This window comes from Astyanax mexicanus, chromosome 14 (assembly GCF_023375975.1).
Source record: "Astyanax mexicanus isolate ESR-SI-001 chromosome 14, AstMex3_surface, whole genome shotgun sequence".
Lineage (NCBI taxonomy): Eukaryota > Metazoa > Chordata > Actinopteri > Characiformes > Acestrorhamphidae > Astyanax > Astyanax mexicanus.
Window position 1 is genome coordinate 8717814 of NC_064421.1, and position 21872 is coordinate 8739685.

General features: G+C 36.8%; 1 protein-coding gene across 1 annotated transcript; it reads right to left on the reverse strand.

The window, feature by feature from the left end:
* Window positions 1-13413: 13413 nt before the first annotated feature.
* LOC103041454 (kelch-like protein 10) lies at window positions 13414-17964 on the reverse strand. The gene is made up of 8 exons (XM_015605628.3): window positions 17794-17964; window positions 16928-17173; window positions 16312-16561; window positions 15526-16146; window positions 14882-15031; window positions 14395-14511; window positions 13953-14044; window positions 13414-13565 (listed from the first exon to the last, which is right to left on the reverse strand). The coding sequence occupies exons 1-8, from the start codon at window positions 17940-17942 to the stop codon at window positions 13508-13510; spliced, it is 1683 nt and encodes a 560-aa protein (XP_015461114.3). The 5' UTR covers window positions 17943-17964; the 3' UTR covers window positions 13414-13507.
* Between the last annotated feature and the right edge of the window lie 3908 nt (window positions 17965-21872).

Consider the following 21872-nt stretch of genomic DNA (forward strand, 5'->3'; position numbering starts at 1 on the left):
GTGTGTGTGCGTTGTGTGTGTGAGTCACAAGGGAGGGAAGGATGAGATAACCGCGTAAGCAATGATTGGCTAAGGTATAGTATGATTATATCTTCAGCCAATCAGAGAAAATATGTGGGTGGGTGTTTGGAGCGCATGCATGGTGGCGAGAGATGGCAAGTGAGGAGGACAAAACAGCCTTTTAAAGATGGAAATACCAACACTATTTCAAACTCACTGAGGTCAATGTGCACAGTCCCAGAACGAGAAATTTGTCATGGACAAACCTCTATGCAGGTACTCGTCTTTGCTGTCGTGCACTCTATTCATCTGGCTTATGAAACACGCTCTGAGAAGGTGAGGTTACGGGGGCGACTAAAACAAAAGTAACGCAATTGTTACTTTTACTGGTAACTAGTTACTTTTATAGTGGAGTAACTCATTTAGTAACTATAACTAATTACTTTTTCAAAGTAATGTGCCCAACACTGGAGGTTACTAAGTGTCATTGAGACTGAGTTAGTATGAACCTAGCAGTAAGAATTAGAGTGGTCCAGAATACGCTTATCTATAGAACAGAACAGCAGGACTGTTCTGCTTCCAGAGGCTCAGAGAACCTTGTTAGACATTAAATCATGGACTCAAATCCTGGGCGTTTTGGAGCAGAATGTATCTGCATCTGCCAGCAGGCTAAAACTGGGTGTCACTGGACAGCCGTCCAGAGCCTGAACCGCATCCAAACACAAATGGATTTAGTTCAACATGGAATCAACTGAGAAAACTCTGTTATTCTCTCTGCTGTGGGAGGATATAAACACTGTACTGTACCACACAGACATTCAGACTTAGTGTTAGAATAAAACTGCTTTACTGGGAATACAGTTATTCTAAACATACACAAGATGATTTAAAATAACTAAATTATACGGCTGTTTAGAGCTGTCCAGTATAATGAGCAGTGATATTTCTGTATATTTATTATTATATTAAATTTACACTGGCTACAATCACTATATTAAATTCAGGAGACCCCACACATATAACCTGCAGGTCAGTGCAGTGTTCTTTAGTTTACATGGGGCATGGCAAAAGACATGGGACATGATACTAGTCCCATATGTCTTCTTACTGTATGGTCTCTCCAAAACATAAATATATGTTTTATTTCTAATATTGCAAAACATCAATCAAAAGTTGAGGTGAATTATTTAGTAGCACAGTACAGATACAGTTACTGTGAGAAAGTGGATAAAAATACAATTATTTAAGTTAAATCTGTATGGTTTATTATGATTTATGATTTTTTTTTCTTCCATTGATGGAATAACCTGGTCTATATTCAGTATATTCAGGTAGTCAGCTGAACTCATTCTTTCAGCACATACTGTTGCTGAACCTAAACCTGCAGACCAACTGCAGCATCATTAACCCCACATCATTTACTTACCTAAATCCAGATGGAGAGTTTTTTTTTGTCCAGGCAGTGTATTTAAATTGCCTTTGTTGACTTTATGTCCCATGAAGATTCAGTAACTGTGAATAAACAGTGAATAAAAAAAAAAAAAAAAAACACTAATATAGAAGTTAAATCTATATAATTAATTATTATTAATAATATTGTTATAAACTAACAATCTGATTGTCACTAGCCATTTCTACAGCAAATATAATGTAAATATTTGGTAATAAAGAATATTTTTATTTAAAGTGAATATGTCACACGAGATGTCATAACTGTCATAATAAAGTATGTATTTTTTTGTCAGCTGTGATTTATTTATATTCATCAAAGATAGCAAAACATAATTACATATAATTAAAAGTGGCAGGTATTTAGCTGTAGGTGGTCTGTGCCACAGAGTATTCTTTAAAATCTTTAATTAATTTTATTAGATGACAGGTAGGAGTGTGTGTCTGTCTATACATGCTGTATAAATTTTACAATAATCCTTTAAATGTGGTTGAACAAAGTTGTTATTTTATATTTAGTAAGCATTTCAACAAAGCAAAATAGACTTAACATATATGGTTTAAGTGAACATCATTGATGTTCATTGAAGAGCAATGAAACAGTCAGATCTTGAAGGTGATGTGTTAAAAGTAGGACAAAATTCTGAAATGCCCAAAGTCACGGGACAGAGACTGGTTCATCATGTTCCTTGACTTTTATCATGCACCATAGAACGCAAGAGTCCCTATGCCCCTAACAGGCCTCACTTCAAATCTGACCAGTGTTTAACCTCACTCACAAGATAACACCTCACAAATTATACACACTACCGGTCAAAAGTTTTAGAACACCCCTATTTTTAGTCAGACCTCTAATTTTTCTCTTCACTGCTGAAACTGACTTAGTCCAATCATGTTAAGCCCAACTAAAGGCGCTGTTGCCATGTGGGTCAGCCAGACCTGACTCCTCCTGTAGCAGTTTTCTCCAGTTTCCAAGAGTCTTTTGAAGGTAAAGGAAACAGTACTCACTGCTCTCTGGCTTCATCTGTATTTTCTCTGAGGAAAATACTTCCAGTTTTAATTGTCATAGAGTTTCTCTGTGTTTCTGTGTCTTTTTCTAGTTATTTTGATAAAAGTATGAATGCTGCAGTAGAGAGTGCAGTATAACAAGGTCTGTTCCAGCACTGCTTTACCACAGACAAAGGTTTTGGAAATTTCCAGATCTCAGTTTATTTCCATTGCTACTTGCCAGCTGTAAGCTGTCAACCAATGAACTGTTTGCTAAAAGTTACCCCCTCATTTTAACATAATATATGTTTTTCTTTTTTTTTACAGTATACTTTAACAAAACAATTTACGATTATTTGCTGGATCCGAAGATCTTAAATGGCAAAAATAAAGAGGAAGATGGATGATCACAAGCCATCAAACCAAGCTGAACTTCTTGAATATTTGCACCAGGAATGAGTAGCATAAAGTTATCCAAAAGCAGTGTGTTAGACTGGTGGAGGAGAACATGATGCCAAGATGCATGAAAACTGTGATTACAAACCAGGGTTATTCCACCAAATATTGATTTCTAAACTCTCTCTATCTCTAAAACTTGACAAATATGAACTTGTTTTTTTTTTTTTGTTGTTTTTTTTTTGCATTATTTAAGGTCTGAAAGCTCTGCATATTTTTCAGCATATTTCATTTCTCATTTTCTGCAAATAAATGCTCTAAATAACTATTTTTATTTGGAATTTGGGAGAAATGTTGTCTGTAGTTTATAGAATAAAACAACAATGTTCATTTTACTCAAACATAAAACTATAAACAGCAAAATCAGAAAAAAATGATTTAGAAACTAAAAAAAAATTTTTTTATTTTTTTTTCTAGAGCTGTATATCTGTTATTTTAAGCTACAAGTAGCAAGTCTGTGTACTTAATATAAAAATAAAATCCTTATAAATGTCAGAAAATATATAACTAGTAGTAAATATAGTCACTGTGCATATTTTTAAAGTATATTTTATTTTATAGTTACTACGCAATTTGCACTTTCTTTTTATGTTGGTTGTTATAGGATGGTGGCGTTTTTTAAATTCTTTTTTTATTTGCAAATGTTCAAATGGAAACAATACTATGTATAAAGTGTAACATACAGTGCAACACACACTGCCTAGTACATCGCCTTTAGGCAAGATGCCACAGGATATGATGGGATACGACAGTAAGAAGGTCCATTATCATTTAGTCTAACTGGATCATTGATGGTAGTTATGATCAAAACAGATTAAGATGCAGTTAATTTCCCTTTTTGTTGACCCAATATGCCTTTTCTTATTACTGTATTGTCAGTATGAACCACTGGAGGGCACTCTTAGTCCAGCGTAATCTCCTTGTTGAACCCTTTTGTGCTGAAACTGGAGTGACACTAATGTTGTTGTGATTGGAACGTTGTTATTTTATTTTTTTAAAACGATTATTAAAAGCAGGGCATTGGTTGCAATCGCTCAGTGAAATTGGTGTTTTGTTTTTCCTCATAAGTGGCAGCACTTCTATATGTACACACACACACACACACACGCACACACTCATAGAGTAGTATTGTTTGCCTGCCATTATTTTGTGTATGTGTGTCTGTGTGTGTGTGTGTGAGTGTGTGTGCTGTAAGAAATGATGGATGTTTCCTGTTTTCCAGTACAGGGGAATGAAGAAGGGTACAAGACACTCCCGACTTTCCAGCTCTTTAAAGAACGGAATCATAAACTATGTGGAAAAAACAGAGAGCGCGGAAAGTGGTCTGATGAAAAAGCCATTGGAACCGAGCTGTCAGAGCCCCTCAGGCGGGTATGGAAATTGATTTATTGATTAGATGTGTTTAAGATGCAGTTACTCCTTATTTGACTGCAGGTACAGTACATTCCCTCACAGAGCTAATTTGTTCGAATAAATATTTAAGTGTAGATTAATGCGTGATGGCGGGAAGGCAGTGCCACTGCATGTGAGCAGTGGATTTTAGCAGCAGCGTTGGGCATTTTTCTTCTAATCTCAACAGGGCCTTATCAGCTACAACTGTTCCAGTCTTATCTCCAGTGTGAACATTTTCAAAGCCCTGCTTTCAGGAGGAGCTGCAGGACTTGCTGGACTTTGAGATGTATGAGAAAGGAGACTTCAGCATCCTCAAGGGTGCTCTGGGGAACTGCGTGTACTTCATTGAAGGAGGTGCTGTGGAGGTTCGGAAGCCAAATTTCTGTAAAACGCTCTGAGATGGAGACTTTTCTGGAGTTTTTTTCAAATGTTTTACCTTTAAGTCTACAGTAACAGGCAATACTGTCCAAGCTAACAATTTTTGGTTAGTAAAAAGGTTTCTATATGTAACGTTCAGTCTGTCAAGCATTTTGGATGTTCATAGAACATTTATATTTAACATTTTTAAAGAAGACATATTATACCTTTTTCACACAAGTTACAATAGGTCTATGGGCTATAGTACAAAACATATTTATGTGCACAAGCTCTTCGCACTAAATGACTTTCAAATAAAGATATAGAAATAGATCTCACCAGCTTTATTCTTACCAGTCTCAGTCCCTTTAAAAATGAGCCGTTGAAGGGCTCTGTCACTTTTTTGCGAACGAGCTGTTCCTTGCCACACCTTGTATATATACGCTGAGTATTTACCACACCATAGTGTTAACTTGTGCTAAATGGCAAAACATAATCAAGACAGTGATAGAAGCTCTTATTAGATAGAAACTCCTTGTTTAAAAGTACTAACATCTTCCTCATCTGCTGACTTGCCTCAGGCAGTAGGTACAGATCCCTCCTTCAGAAGAAGTCTGCTGGCTAATACTGTTCTGTACTATCTGAGGTTCTCAACCAAAATGACCGAGATGGTGTTTCCTCAACTGATGTAGTGGGTAGGGCTCTGGTGGGGGTTGATGGTGCAGATTTTCTTATTGTGATAAACTTTTTGTCACAGTAAGGGAGCCATACAAATGTCTCATTGAAGAGTATGATCCCTGACACCAACATCTTTCTACTCACAGTTGAGACACAAGTAGAAATACAAAAAGCACACAAAAAGTAGGTTTTGCATAATATGTCCCCTTTTAACATTCTGGTAATGTCACTTCAGCATCACTTGTGTAAAGGTTTTAATTTTAAGTTTTGGGAATGCAACTTTTAACATTTCCATAATGTTAATATTTGTCTACCTGGGAATGTTATGTGAGAAATGTTTTAATAACATTGTGATGTATACTTGTGTATGTAAAATTACAGGCTAACCTTCCTGGACAATCCTAGACAATTTTTAGAACCTCTAAACAAGGTCCATGTTGGACCCATTATAAGAGAAATCTACTTTATTTATCTAAATTTCTTTCCAACTTAACTGAGCCCAATAACCTAAACACTCACTAGTACTCCCTCCATCACTTGCAATGCTCTCGAAACACTAGGAGGACAAGGACAAGCACATGCCTCCTCGGATACATGTAAAGTAAGGCACCGCCTATTTTTCTACATCACTATGCACCATGCACTTGGAGGAAATGTCCATATCCTGAGCACTGATACATCAGCCAACAGACCCTTGAGCCAGCCAGCATCACAAAGCAAGTGATGAAGGGAGAGAGCACCATGGCCAATTGTGCTCTGTCTCGGAGTCTGGCTGCTGATGGAGGGAGTTCTATCATTTTAGAGATGATTGAACTGCCAGTGTCAACAGACTAAACCTAATTATTATATAGCTCTGATTTTGCTATTTATAGGTAAATGTTTAAGTAAAAAAAGCATGGCTGTTTTATTCTATAAACTACAGACAACATTTTTCCCAAATTCTCAAAAAAATATTGTAATTAAAAGCATTTACTTGCAGAAAATGAGAAATGACTGAAATAACAAAAAAGATGCAGAGCCTTTAGACCTCAAATAATGCAAAGAAAACAAGTTCATATTCATAAAGTTTTAAAAGAAATCAATATTTATTGGAATAACCCTGTTTTTTAATCACAGTTTTCATGCATCTTGGCATCATGTTCTCCTCCACCAGTCTTACACACTGCTTTTGGATAACTTTATGCCACTCCGAGTGGATGATGGCTTACGATCATCCATCTTCTTCTTGAATATATTCCAGAGGTTTTTAATTTGGTAAAATCAAAGAAACTTATAATTTTTAAGTGGTCTCCTATTTTTTTTCCAGACCTGTATGTTAATCAAGGTCAAATATCCTATTTAAAAGTAGTATATATGTGGCAGCAACTGTTAATAACCTAACACAAAGTAGTTAATGATGTTTGGAAATGTAAAATTTTACATAAGCAATTTATTATTAACTTATCATCTAATTGTGGTGTGTTTATTTCATTAAATCACACAAATTGCTCCTTTAAATATGTTGCGCCCCAGTCATGCTTTGAACCAGGTTTTTTTTACAGGAGATTTTTAATTTTAGAACAACAGTTAATTCACTAAATACAACCACGTACAACACTTAGTACACTCAGTTACCCTCAGTTCTGCTCTCTAGTGAAGAGATTCATTGAACTCATTGTGTTTCTAACATATAACTCCTTGCTGAGGAGACTGAAGAAGAGAAGAGAGATATTTTTATGCTGAAAATAGAGGATTTTAAAATGCCTGATTCGAAAAAAGCTGTGCAAAGTATGTCCTGAAGTAACACTGGCGTAATGCGCAGAAGCATATCCACCTACCAGTTTCAGACTCCAGCGTTCCTGTGATTATTTACACCTTTAAGTCAGCTTGCTTGAACTGCACATCAGTCAATTAAGAAATCAGAAATTTGCCTATGATTCCAATTTGGTGTGGAGTCCTTGGCTGCCTTTAGTTCTCTCCCCCTTTTAGATTTTCGCCCTGACAGTGACAAATTACTCCTCCGCTCGCTGAGATTGGAAATTAAAAGCATTTAGAGTTGCTCATGCATTTATGCTAATGAGAAATTCAGATATGATTTGCATGCAAAAGAGGCCAGTCTGAAAGCTCATCATTTTCTCTCCGAGCTGCTGCATGTTTTCACCTCCTTTTAATTTTTTACCAGTGCCAGGAGAAAAGGAGCGGCGTACGTGCTTCAAATGTGACATTCGCCAAACCCAAGTTTCACTGCAGGCTTAACAATGCACTATAGGCAGTCGGGTTTCACAGCTCCTCAGTATTCAGTATTCAGTTAAAGGAATGAGAACGGGTTAAGTGTTAGATATACATTTATGTAATGTTACATTTGTACCTTAAAAGGTAAGAGAGAAAACAATGTGGAGAAAATAAAGATGTAAATACAAACTAATAAACCTTTTATTTATATGATTACATGTTCATATCTAAAAATATATTTTGGAAATCTTAATATCTGATGACAAATTACTGGTTTAAATAGTGTTTCTGATCCTATATGTTTCTGAACATGCTGTATTAAACTGTAATTATCAAATAATATCAAATAAAATAGTTGAATCCAGAAGAAGTGCTGTTTTATATAAAAACAAGACAAATGTTACATCTAGGTCTTCATTATATGCACTTTACCAGCATTATTAAAGCCTAATGTTGCTTTAATAAGGTTTTGCAACCATAGAACAGGGTATTGTTTTAAAATTTTCGATAATAGTAATGATAAGGTGCCTTAAATTTTGTACTGATACCCAAATAATACCTTTTTCAATACCTTTTTCTAAATCGCAACCAAAAAATACAAAAACCAAACAAACAAAAGCAACATAATTACTTTAACTGATTAAACTATTAATATTTTCCCTAAGCATACTGTTGGATGCATTTCAGTTTTTAAGAGTTCTTTTGTTACCACTTTAAAATTAGACTACCTTTATAAAGCGTTTATAAACGGATTACAATTAGTTTATTAATGGTTACTAATTAGGTTGTAACTGCCTTAAAAATCATTAATAATCAGTTATAACTCATACGTAGAAAGGTCAACAATATTGATGACTGTGGGTTCACTTTTTGGCAAACAACAGGTCATTGTTGCCCTTTCTATGTATGTGTTATAACTGATTGTAAAAGAGCCTAATAGACCTAAGACATTTATAGGAAGTGTTACAGATATTTCTTTTCAAAAATTGCACATTCTGTCAATCATTAAGCATGTTAACAGCTGAAGATATGAATATATGACTGTTTGAAACACTGGGACTTCCTACAATAGTTGACACGAGACTTCTCAGCTTGAGTTGCACTTAGATTACTTCAGCAGTGGCAGCAGCAGCAGAGGTTGAAGTGCACTCTGGGAGTCTGGGTTTTTTGAGCTCTCTGAAAGCATTAATTGCAGTCTCCTTCAGACAACCTCTCTGAACTCGTAGAACTTTCAAAAGATGCATTAGCTCTTTAAAAGATGAAAGGCTGGGAGAATGTAAAACTTAAGCAGTGATTACATTCCGGCTGGAGTGCCACCTTCGTCCACTCGCTGCAGGAGCGGCACACCTCGCACCTCCTTTTGCCTTCACTGATAGTCCTGCTTGATATTCATACAGAGTCATGCTGCTGCTGCTGCTGCTGCTGCTGCAGTGACTATTTATACATGTTTCCAGAAGTTATATCCCTTAATCTCTTTTCCATACATGTTTTATTAATAAAATACAACTCGCTGTATTATGTATTTGTCATTCTTCAGTGCCGAATGAGTTTCTTTTCTTCTTTTTTTTTTCTGGAGTTTGTTTGTGTCAGTCGCAGTAAATGATAACCTTGAAAACAGATGCATTAATTAAGATAGAAAATGAAATGCAGGCTTAATTTGTTTTTACTGAGCATGCTTTCAATGAGATGGATTTTCTTTTGATGGAAGGATGTGTAGAGAGCAGCTAATACATTGACATGACACTTCTATTTGTCATCGCGTCATTTCAGGGAGGAGGTGCGAGCAATTATAAATACGGTTACATAGCAATTAAAATAGGCTGCATTCATTAATAATTTCTCTATGAATTAATCATTCTGAGCTGTAATGGTAGCTGCTGGTACTGGCTTTCCAATTATGCTGCTTAATTAGAAATGCCAATATTAAGAAATAATTAACCACTGAAATATATTACGGTTTTCAAACGTGCCTTTTGGAAGATGCCACCTCCACTTTTATCAGTCCTTGTCCTGACAAGCATGGGGTCTCCAGTGACGCCAGAGTTCAGTAGTTTTGAAACTTTAAAGAAATTTTTACAATAATTCTTAAGAGTCATAATTTTAATAAGAAAAATGCACAAATAATAACGAACTAATTTGTTTTAATTCCCTTTGATTTCAGAAAAAAACTATAAAAGAGCAAGTGCCCAAATAAAAAAATACAAAAGTAACATGCCATATACAGAATAATGTAAGTAATATTAGAAGTAATATTAGATCACATGACTTTTGCCTTGTAGTAAATACTTTATTAAACGTATTGGACGCATGTATTAAATTTACAGAACAATACATTACATTATACAGTACAGAGCAATCAACAATAACATGAGTGAAATTCAATGAAAGGTACACTACCAGTAAAAAGTTTTAGAACACCCCTATTTTTAGCAGTCCAGTAGCTGCAGTGCTGTATGGACAAGCTGCTTTTTTAATCTTCTCATCTTATTAATGCCTTCATTACTGCAGTTCTTCACCTGTCAGACCTCTAATTCTTCTCTTCACTGCTGAAACGGACACTTAGTCCAATCATGTTAAGCTGAGGTAAAGAGCTAAAGCTGTTGCTATGTGGGTCAGCCAGACCTGAGTTTCTAAGACTCTTTTGAAGGTGTAGGAAACAGTACTCACCGATCTCTGGCTCCATCTGTAAGATAAGACTTTTGCTTTTAATAGTTACAGAGTTCTCTGTGTTTCTGTGTCTTTTTCTAGTTATTATGATGAAAATGTGAATGTGCTGTAAGTGTGTAAATACTACAAAGGCTTTGTAAATTGACATTTTTTAATATTAATTTCCAAAACTCAGTTTATTTCCATTGCTATTTCATTGAATAATACATTGGATTTTGTATCATTTCTGGTTATTATATGGCTAAAAATAAAGAGAAAAAAATGGGGGTGTTCTAAAACTTCAACCTTAACCTCACTCACAAGACAGCACCTAACAACTTATGCAAGAAGTTCACAGTTTCCAGTTCATATATTGTTGTCTCATGACATTTGGCATGTCAGTGTAGAGTATGTGTATAGCAGGTCAGATCTCCTCCAGCACACACAAATTTGATAGCATATTTAATAAACACAGATGATACAGATTTGTTCACTGAAACTGGCTTTAGTAGCAAATAAAGTTCATTCCAGACCACTGGATGAGATACACTGCAGCGTCTCCTTCCTCTGAGAGAATTCCTCTAACTGAAGCTGAATCAAAACCTACTCAAGCTTGGAGAATAGTATTCAGAAACGTCTCCAGAGTCCATCCAGAGCTCCAGTGATATAGATTTATCTGTATCACACCTTTAGAAAGGCTCCTTCTCTCTCCACTCATTCACATAGGCACAGAGTATATTATATCATTTAATTCTGTGGCATTAGGACAAACGTTTCTCCAGTGTTTGCTGTTGTTTAGTCAAAAGTACTTGTGCTTTATAAATATACACAGATCGAGCAAAACATTATGACCATATCTATCACACCTTAGCCTGTGTCAGTTTTGTGTCTTTCATTTTTTTTTTTGGTCCTTCCTGCTCCTGTCCTCTGTTCTCTTGTTTTGTTTTCCTCTCCATGTGCTCCATGTGCCTCACATGGCTCTGTTTTCATCTGTAATCCCTCCTTTCTCATTTGTAACCCCGCCCCCTTGTTACTTTCACACGTGTCCCTTGTCTGTGCCTGTGCATAAATACTCCATGTGCTCCTTTGTTCTCTGTTGTGCTTTTTGTTTTTGACCCTCTGTCTTTATGTGAGTGCTAGCCTTTGTATTTTGACCCTGTCTTAGTAGACCCAGTCTTTTGTGTGATTTCTCTTTTTTTTATCCTTTATCCTGCTGTTTTGTGTAAGTTTAGTTTCTGGTTTGTTTTTTTTTTGTTTCTTTCTTTTTTGCTTATTTTGCTTGTTTATTAATATTAATCCTTTGTTTTATAGTCTTTGTTTCAGTGGCCTTAGTGTTTGTTTCACTTCCCTAGTGTTTATTATTTGATGTATGGAAAATAAACGAGACCTACATTTGTATTGTACTTATATACAATACTTGGGACCCTATCTTACACGATGCTCATTGCTATCTTACACCTGGCAAACAGTCTAATTGCAATTCTTGGGAATACATCTACACTGATGGTCGTGGTGGCCTAGAAATGAGGAGTGTTTAGGTCAATTTTTGGTGTATTGCTATCTTGGCAATGTAAACTACATCCAGGTAGCTGCGCCCCTGAAATAGCAGTCCATCAAAGTCAGAGTGCACTTAAGGGGAATGGCAAGTGACACGCTGATTGGTTTATTTCAAATTACGTCCAAAAGACACCCTTTATAAATGAATAAGAGACTCAATACATGCCTTTTGCAGGTGTCGAGCGGTGCAAGGTGTACTTTTCCTGTTGTTACGATAGCAAAGACAAACTGACGTGTCCTTCATCGAGCTGCGCGGTGCACTGTTGACGGTCACTAAAACGGACCACTAAAATAGGGCCCTTTGTGTGTGTGTGTTGTGGATCAGATACAGCAGCAGTGCTGCTGGAGTTTTTAAACACTGTGTTTAATCTCTCACTGTCCTCCACTCTATGTAGCTGCTCCACCTTACAAAGTATGCAGAGAAACAGACACAGAACTACAGTCTGTAATTATTGAACTACAAAGTGTCCAAAATGTTCAATATGGCTAATGGCAAATTGGGTCATAGGTGTGGAAACAAGAAGTTGGTAATAACGTTATATTTAATCTACTAATGCAGTAAATGAAAATGCTATGTAGTGTTTAGAAAATGCTGAAAATGATGTGGGTTTACACCATTCATTTATTTTCAGTAATTTTGTGCACACAGTATATCCAGCACTCAGTGTTGCCAAGAGCAATCCCTTTAAGCACTTGTTTGGCTTGGATTACATTGTTTTGGTTCCTCATTTATTAACCCTGGGGGAATCAGGGCTCTGGCTGCATTACTGAATTCATATTTTCCTGCAACATAAATTTAGCTTGTATTTCTGTCTTATTTTCGTAATTCACTGACATCATGTCATCATTTTTGTAGTGCTACAACATGCCAGACATGTCAGCATGGAATCGTAGAGGTTCCTAATGGAGTCCTGTATTAATCCAATATTAAGATAAACTCCAATATTCTCACACAGTATCTGCTGATTTTGTGGTACCAGAACCAGATTTGTTGGACTAGTTTGAAGGAGAGAAAAATACTCAAGAGGAGAAGAGAAAAATTATTAAAAATTGATTGATTAAAACACAGGATAGTATGGATGGTGGAAAAATCCCCAATCAAGTTCCAAAGAGACTCAAGCTGTCCTGCAGGCTCAGGGTGCATCAGTGTCAGTGCAAACTGACTGTCGACATTTGAACGAAATTAAACGCTATGGCAGGAGACCGATCTGGCCCATTTTTGTTACGGGAGGTTTTTTTTGTATTTAGTTATTTATTTATTTATTTATTTATATATTTATCTTCAATTGTATATGTTTACTCCCATATTTACAACCATTATTCAGACTGATGTGTTTTTTAGCTGGTTACCTTAGTTACAGTACTTTATCTCCATTATCTATCTGCATTATCTATAGTATCTATGTCCATGTTTAACCCTTTGATAACCATGAAGCCTTGACGCTAAATGCTCACTTACATTTATTTAAATTAAGGTTTAGCACAAACTGTATGTCATTTTTCCTAAAAACAGTACTCTCCATTATTGATCTGCATTATTTATAGTACAGTATTAGTCAACATTAAATCAGCCTCCGCGTCCTCTCCCTGCTGCTGCATAACCCTGACACAACTTTATCAGATAACCTACAGTTAATTACCATTAGTTATTACCATTAAACCACTACACAAGAGTTTTGTCTTTTTTGTTTTTATTTGTATCGTATGTATATTACGACATCTCTCTGAGCCAAACTTCCCGCTGTACAGAATATTCTGCAATGTTCTGAATTTGTCACAAAGCAACGCATTTGAGAGCACTGCGACCCAGCATCATATCCTGGACACAATACCTGCAAAAAAAAAAAACACAAAAAAACATCAGAAAAGCTTTACATTTGTTTAACAGAAACTGTATGAAGCTGATTAGGAGCACCAGTATCAATATAACATTTACTTTCATTTTAACACTGTGCAACAATACACTTATTAACATTTTTACTGAATGAACATAGTATTACACATACAGAGGAAAATTAACCTTCCCTTTAAAGAGCTTCTTATACATTTTGTACAGTTTTTTATGTGAGTTGTGTTTTTATATAATTCTTTGAACAGTAATGTGATAATGATGCAGCACATCGTGATGCTCACAGACATTAACACTGCTGCAAGTTGTCAGATGCTGGCCATAAATGAACGGTTATTTTTGCTTCATATTAATGAGCTGATATACATACCATTCCTTCGTTACGGCATCGTAACATTCTGCACTGGCAGTGGCACTAACACCATTAAAGCCACCAACCACAAACAGCCGGTCGTTCAACACCTGGAGGAAGTAAAAATGGAGAGGAGAAAAGATAATGGTGAACAAGAAGAGAAGACACACTGCAAACAATTACATCTTAGCAAGTGAAATACTCTAAAATGTGGCTTATATGTCAATTTGTTCTCATTTTAGGATCATTAAAGCATTTATATACATATTAAGAACTTATTCATAAGTTACCCTGCTAAGATTTCAATTTTTGCAGTGGATACGCTGACATGCCACATATGTCCCCTGAGGTATCACCTCATAATCACTTAAGAATTGACATACTGCTGTCCCATAACTTTTGCCATCTCAGTGTGAATTACTGTTACTGATAAAAGAGGAAAATTAATTTTTTGTACTACCTCAATTCCAAAATTGCTGCGACGCTCAAACATCGGGGTGACTATTGACCATTGGTCAAAATCGGGGTTATAGGATTCAACACTATTTAGTCGTCTAAATCCATCGCAACCTCCAACCTGAGCACAAAAAACAAGAATTACAGTTTTATTTAAAGTTATTTATCATTTTTTAGCTTAATACCTACCCCACATTGACACTGTAGACATTTAGCATCAGACCCATGTGTAAGAACTAGCCTAACAGGCTCCTCCAGCAACATTCAAATCAGCATTAAAGATACAGAAACATTCACTTAAAAACATGTCAGTCTTTAACACTTTGATGACCATGAAGCCTTGATGCTAAATGCTAAATGCTCACTTACATGAACTTAAATTTAGCATAAATATTGGTGCTAAAGGTTTAGCACAAACTGTATGTGATTTGTCCTAAAAAATATATATATATAGAAAATTCAAAACTTGCGAAAGTATAGTAAGAGCTCACCGCAAACACCAGATTTTTTAAAGCAGCAACACCCAGTCCACTCCTGCTCGACTGCATACGGGAAATAAAACTCCACCGATTGGTCAGCGGGTCAAAGCACTCAGCCGTGAACAGACACTCCCGGCCGTTGTAGCCTCCACAGATGTAGATCTGGAGGAAGTAGCAAGACAAGATATGTTTTTAAACTTCTTAAAATTTTTAATTCCTAACGATTACAATTACAATTACAATATACAAGAACATCTTAGGCAACTGTTATTTTGTAACAATGAATTTCACAAGCTTTTCACAACAAAAGATTTGGACAGAGTGCAAAACTAAACCTCTTGTGTGGAGGCCATACTTGAGATTGAATTGGAGTTTAAACTTGTTTAAAATTGACTGCTTTGTTAATGCCCATAAAACTAAAAGTTACTTTTAAAAGGAGTAATCAGTAATCAGATTACTTTTTCAAAGTAAGTACACAATCACTGCATGTCATTCATCATCCCATTAAATAAAGAGTTTATTTAAATTCATTATCACATTAGTTTTCTGTTGCTTGAACATGAATATTTTACTGGAATTCTTTGGATTAATTGAGATTAATTGAGATCTGTTTTTTTTTTTCGTGCTATGTTAATACCACCACAGCGTGCCTTTACCTTCCTGTTGAGGGCGGTCGCACTGGCGTCGCTTCTGACCACCTGCATGGATGAGATGAGGCTCCACTGGTTGGTCTTGGGATCGTAGCGCTCCACTGAACTTATCCTCTCGCGACCATTGTGGCCACCCATGGCATAGATGAGGCCATCGAGCACGGCGACAGTGACGAAACATCTGGGCAACTGCATGTGCCCCACTTGTTGCCAGGTTTGGGTAAGGGGGTTCAATTTCTTTACAGTGTTGAAGTACACTCCATTGTTGGAACCCCCCAACACATACAGATGCCCGTCTAGAACGGCTGTTCCGTAATAACCTCTTGGGATTTCATCAATATCCACCCAAGAAAGCGGCGTCCAGCAGTCTACATTTGAGTTATAGCACTCGACGGCATTGATGAAGCTACTGTTCCAGCCGCTAAGAGCGAACAGGCAGGAGCTAGGTGTGCGAGGACGGCTTAAAGGATCTTGGGAGAAGCTGTCGGTCGGCCCGTTGCTGCAGATGCTGAGCAAAGTTCCCAGGACACGAGTGACGATAGGCTGACATTCCTGGTTGGAGCAGACCAGTGGGTCTTTCATCACAAATTCCAGGAAGTAGTTTGGATTCATCAGGCCCATCCGCACCTAATCACACAGACAAAGTAGAAGCAAAGCAAAGCAGATCAATAAACTAGTTGTAGACTTTAATCCTAGAGATAAACACAATCAACAATATAACAAACAGTTCATGTAGTATTAGCCTAGTGTATGTGCTAAGCGTGATACTGGAGACTTCCTGCCGCCCCTTACCTTCTGCAGTAAAACTGGGATGTACTTTGAGCGGAGCTGAGGGGCGTGGTCAATCCACATCATCACGGCTTCAAATACCCTCTCCTCCTGCTTCACGCTCAGCTTGTTGTTATCGAGGATGTCACTCAGCTGCGACTGGGTGAGCTCCAGGAAGTTCTCCACCGGCTCCCTTATCACCTCCTCAAAGTGCAGCAGCGTGTAGCTGTACGCCTTCTGATACAGGTCATGACAGCTGTACAACTCAGAGAACCTGCAACGAAGAACCGGGAGAATAGAACCTTAAATACATAAGCAATAGAACACGAGAGGGGAGTGCATTATCATGAATAAGATCATGGCTGGTTAACTGGTGTATAAATTGTAATGACTTCCTTTATTTTAGATACAAATTTTGGGTTTGTGCACACCAATCCTAACCAATTTCAAATTATATTATCTAAAACAAATGTTGCAATTGTTTATTCAGGAAGGCTTTGCTACAGTGTGCTAAACTAACCCCCCAGTGTGGAGGCCATACAGTACATTAGCCTGACTAGCTCTCATTATGACAAATTAGCATCCGTCAAAACAGTGGTCACATTGTACATTCCAGCCCATAAGAGGCAGTTTTTCTTACCCCAAGATGCTGATGCAGTTCTCAGGGCAGAGCTGCTTCTCCAGGAAGCTGCAGCAGAGGCTCTTGAGTCCCTGGATGTCCAGCTTGTCAGCAGCAATCAGAAGATCCACCATGTTCTTAGATGTGATGCCGGTCTTGTGGCTGTAGGCGTACTCTATGATGAGCTCCATTATATCTGGAGACACATCTATAATGGTGTACTCCCTCTGCTCAGAGCACGTCCAGTGAATGCTGGTCATCAGAACTCTGGAAAATTACAGAGACAGATAAACATCAATCAACACGAGGAATTCTCTGAAAAGTTACTAAAAAACTGTGTTAATTCTGACATCAAATTTTGATTTAGTTATTAGTTAGTTAGTTATAATTATTAATAATGTTCTGACTAGTATCAATTAATGATTAGTTAAGACATTCTTTTAATTAATTTATCATTTTTGGAAGTTTTGGAAAATTTGCCAATGACCCACTTCCTAAATAATAATAATAATAGCTGCTCTGTGCTGGTTTTCTATTCTGTGGGGTTTTGAGTATTGAAGAACAGGTGCAAAAAAAGAGGATAATAATAAAAAATACAAAGAAACAGATGCAGAGAAAAAAGGTGGTCATAATCTTGTTGTATTCTGTATTTACCACAATCAGCCATAATTACAACCACCTGATTAATGTTGTGTAGGCCCCCCTCACGCCTTCAAACCCTCTCTTGACTCATTGAGACATGGGCCCGGCACAAGGTGGTGGTCATAATGTTATGATCAGTCAGCAGCTTGAGTGGAAACTTAATAACTTAAATATTAATCATGTGATTATCACAGCTGACGTTGCTGTGGCTGGACGGATTACGAGGGGTCGTCCGTCTGTCTTACCTGAAGTATTCACTGCACGCAGACAGGATGATCTTATGGGCTCTGAACTGAACACCGTCCACTTTGAGGACCACATCGCACACTCTGTCCTCCAGCCGCAGCTGACTCCAAATCTCTCTGGCCGAATCGTTCATGTCTCTCGTGCACATATCACAGATAACTGCTGTTCACTAGTTACTGCAGCTGCACTTAAAGGATCCAGCAGGAGGAGAGTATGACATCATAGAGCTTTAGAACCCTGTGCTGTTCCTGCCCAGTGATGTAAGCCATGGCGTTACCATGACAACACAGTAACAATTTACAACACACACACACACACACACATTTATGCATGTAAATACATGCATAAATGTGTGTGTGTGTGTGTGTGTTGTTATGGTAACGCCATCGCTTACATCACTGGGCAGGAATATCACAGGGTTCTAAAGCTCCGGGATGTCATACTCTCCTCCTGCTGGATATAGCATGGTAACATATTCGTATACGTACACGTGTATGTGTATATGTATATATATACATATACACATACACGTGTACGTATACGAATATGTTACCATGCTATATACTATATACTATATATATAGTTACAATGTTGTTACATACTACTGAAACACATTGAAATTTACAATGTGGTAAATAAAAATATATATATATGGCATAATACGTGATGAAACATATTTAGAAAGTTAAAATATCTAAAAGTTACAGGACTAAAGTTGTGACAATGCTATTGATAAAACATTTGGACAATGCTGTAGCATCTTTGCAAGAAAGCAGACAATGTTTTGACAACTCTGTGTGCTGATTATTTATCTGTTCTCAATTTAATTAGTAATGATTTATGTATTTATTCATGAACCATTTTCAGGGTCAAGTTTTCAGCAAATACATAAAATATAGTAAACTACTAACCATGTTACTGACATAAAAATATTCAAAGACATTCAAATAAAAACGTTGTAGTGCTTGTCTATTAAATGCACCATAGCCCTAGTTTGAAAATAAATAATTCTATACTGAATGCAACTCTGCAGCTATAACTCTAAACCAACTTTAATCTAAACATTTTATAATTTGATTTTAGGTTTAGGGTTAAGTTCTGTAGAGAATCATTTACAATCAACTAAGAGTTCAGTTAAATTTAATAGACATTTAGTTAAATGTTATATGAGCATCTATAAGACATGTGTAATGGACCATCCAAATAAAGTGATACCCAAATGACTCAAAAAAAAAATAATAATAATATTATTATCAGTAAACTTCAAATGATTGATTTTTTTTGTATAAACATGTTTTATAAATAACGTGAAGCATTTTTTAAAATATTTTATATTGACATATATGAATGGACTTTAAAAATATGTATGACTATGTTTGTGAAATGTATACTGTACTGTATATATTTTTTTTAAATATAAAATATGTCAAAATAAACTTTTATATATATAAAAGTTTCTCTGATTTTGCTATTTATATGTATATGCATAAAAATGTGTAAAATTAACTGAATTGTTGTTTTATTCTATAACCTACTGACATCATTACTTCCCAATTCCTAAAAAAAAAATGTCATTTAGAGCATATATTTGCAGAAAATGAGAAATGATCAAAACAAGGAAAATGACTAGATGAAGTGCTTTTAGACCTTTTAACAATGCAAAAAACGAAAAAAAAAAAAAATCATATTCATGTAGATGGAATAACCTCTTCCACCAGTCTTACACACTGCTTTTGGGTGACCTTATGCCTTTACTCCTTGTGCAAAAATTCAAGCCGTTCAGTTTGGTTTGATGGCTTGTGATCATCCATCTACCACAGAGGTTTTTTAGTATGGTCTAGTGTTGTTAGTATGATGGCTGCAAAGCCCTTAACTCCTGTCAACTGAGCAGTTTTGAGCAACTGAGAAATTTCCACTGAGGCTCCTGTTGTTTTTCCTCCGTACCCCTGAAGCTGTGCTGTAGCGATGCAGCCGGCAGCTGAGAGATCAGGCTTTCAGTAAATCAGATCAATATGATCCTCTAATGCACGCACGTCCAATCAGCCCTCGTTAATACTCGCCCGCTTCTTCTCTGTGTGGCTGCAAATGAAAGCAGCCCACTGCTCACATGTTCCGTCTGGAGGTGTTCATTAGTTCCGTGGGTTTTAGGGTGACTAGAGAGTGTAGACGTTCGTTTGATTTTAATGAAGTTTAAACAATCTCCTGAAAACACCTGTTGGCTGCCGTGCCGTGGAAGAGAGCGCAACTTGAAAGAGTTGCCAGCTCAAAGGGACAGTCCTCTCTAATGATAGCATCAGTCCCCGCGTTACACACTCGCTACATTTCCCTCAAAGCACACATGTGACAGCCTCCTAATTAGAGTCCAATGTTCTCTCCAAGTTGTGAAATGTTATTAGCGCAGGGATTGAAGTTTGTGCTGTTTAATTACTTTGCAATTTACCTTTTGTAAAGTGAGGCTAGAACTTTACCTCGTCAGCCTCTTTGGGCTCAGACGAGACCTTATTTAAAATTCCTTTTAGATAAAAATAAACTAAACCCCATTCAGTCCAATCAGCAGACTGATTTTCTGCTCAGCTGTCTGTTTTAAATAATCCAGAGCATTCACCAATAAACATACACATATGTGCGCTCTTAAAAATAAAAGGTACGGGTTTATGGCTTGGATACATGCTTCTAGTTAAAGTCTTTGGGCTTATTGTAAATTTAGAAATGGATTCTCTTAGCATTTTTACATTCATACATCTTATTTACAAGTAAAAAAAAAATAGTCAAGAAGATGTAATTAAAGATATACAGCTCTAAAAAAAAAAATCCAAGACAACTTAAAAATGATGAGTTTCTCTGGAATATAATCAACCTTTAAACCAACTGCAGCTTGAATTGTTGCACCAGGTGTGAGTAGCATAAAGTTGTCCAAAAGCAGTGTGTAAGACTGGTGGAGGGAGACAAGCCAAGAGGCATGAAAACTGTGATTAAAAACCAAAGGGTTATTCCACCAAATATTGATTTCTGAATTCTTAAAACATTTGAACATGAATATGAACTTGTTTTCTGCATCTTTTTTGTTATTCCAGTCATTTCGCATTTTCTGCAAATAAATGCTCTAAATTAAAATATTTTTATTTGGAATTTAGGAGAAATATTGTCCTTAGTTTCTAGAATAAAACAATACTTTGCCTCAATGGCTCTAGTACTACTGTTTTTTCCAGCGCAGTGGGCGGGGTCAAGTTACTGTTTCATTGGTTTATACTTGTATAACTTGTTCATTGGCTGGTTCATGGTCTATTCTGATGGACGACAGCTTTCAAGTTGTATGTTGTGGGTCTGAAAGGTTTAATGGCTTTCCTGAAGCATATTTTACTGATGAATGTAGGTTTCTCAAAATTCCCAAAGCAGTGTATAGTAAATGGTACACAATTAACATTTACAATTTTTAGTATTATATTTACTAATCCAATGAAACATTTAATTTAATGTAATTTTTTCTGTGACATTTCTCAAAATAACTTTCTGTTGTTTAAGTCAGAGTGTACACAGAATGTGGTCTACATTCTACATCTGAAAGTGATGTTTTATCTGAAGCAGGCTCTCTGCACTTGTCTCTGCAGTTCACAGTTTACGCTTTGGCTGGTTGTGCTGTTAGAGGTAGCAGTGAACTGTGAGACACTCTGTGCTGTATATATATATATATATATATATATATATATATATATATATATATATATATATATATATATACATATATATTCAGCCTCACAGACACTTCTTGTATTTATCGTTCGGTGGGTGCTCTGGAGGTGTCAGACGGTGTCAGGGTGGATACATGAATATGAGCTCAGGTGAAGGTATAGCGCGGGCGCGTAGACCCTGCACCCCTGAGCAGGCCGGGTTGGAACGAGTTGGCGCCGGGTGCCCAGAGCGGTCTAAAGAGAAGAGCCGTGTGAGGCTGCTGTTCCTGACACCTCACACAACCCCACCTGTGAAAGGCTCTTCTTTATCTAGCAGCAGCAAAGGAACGCTCCATCTTAACCAAATGAGAAACGCGGCTCGGCCGGGCCGGCTGACAGGCTAAATGGAG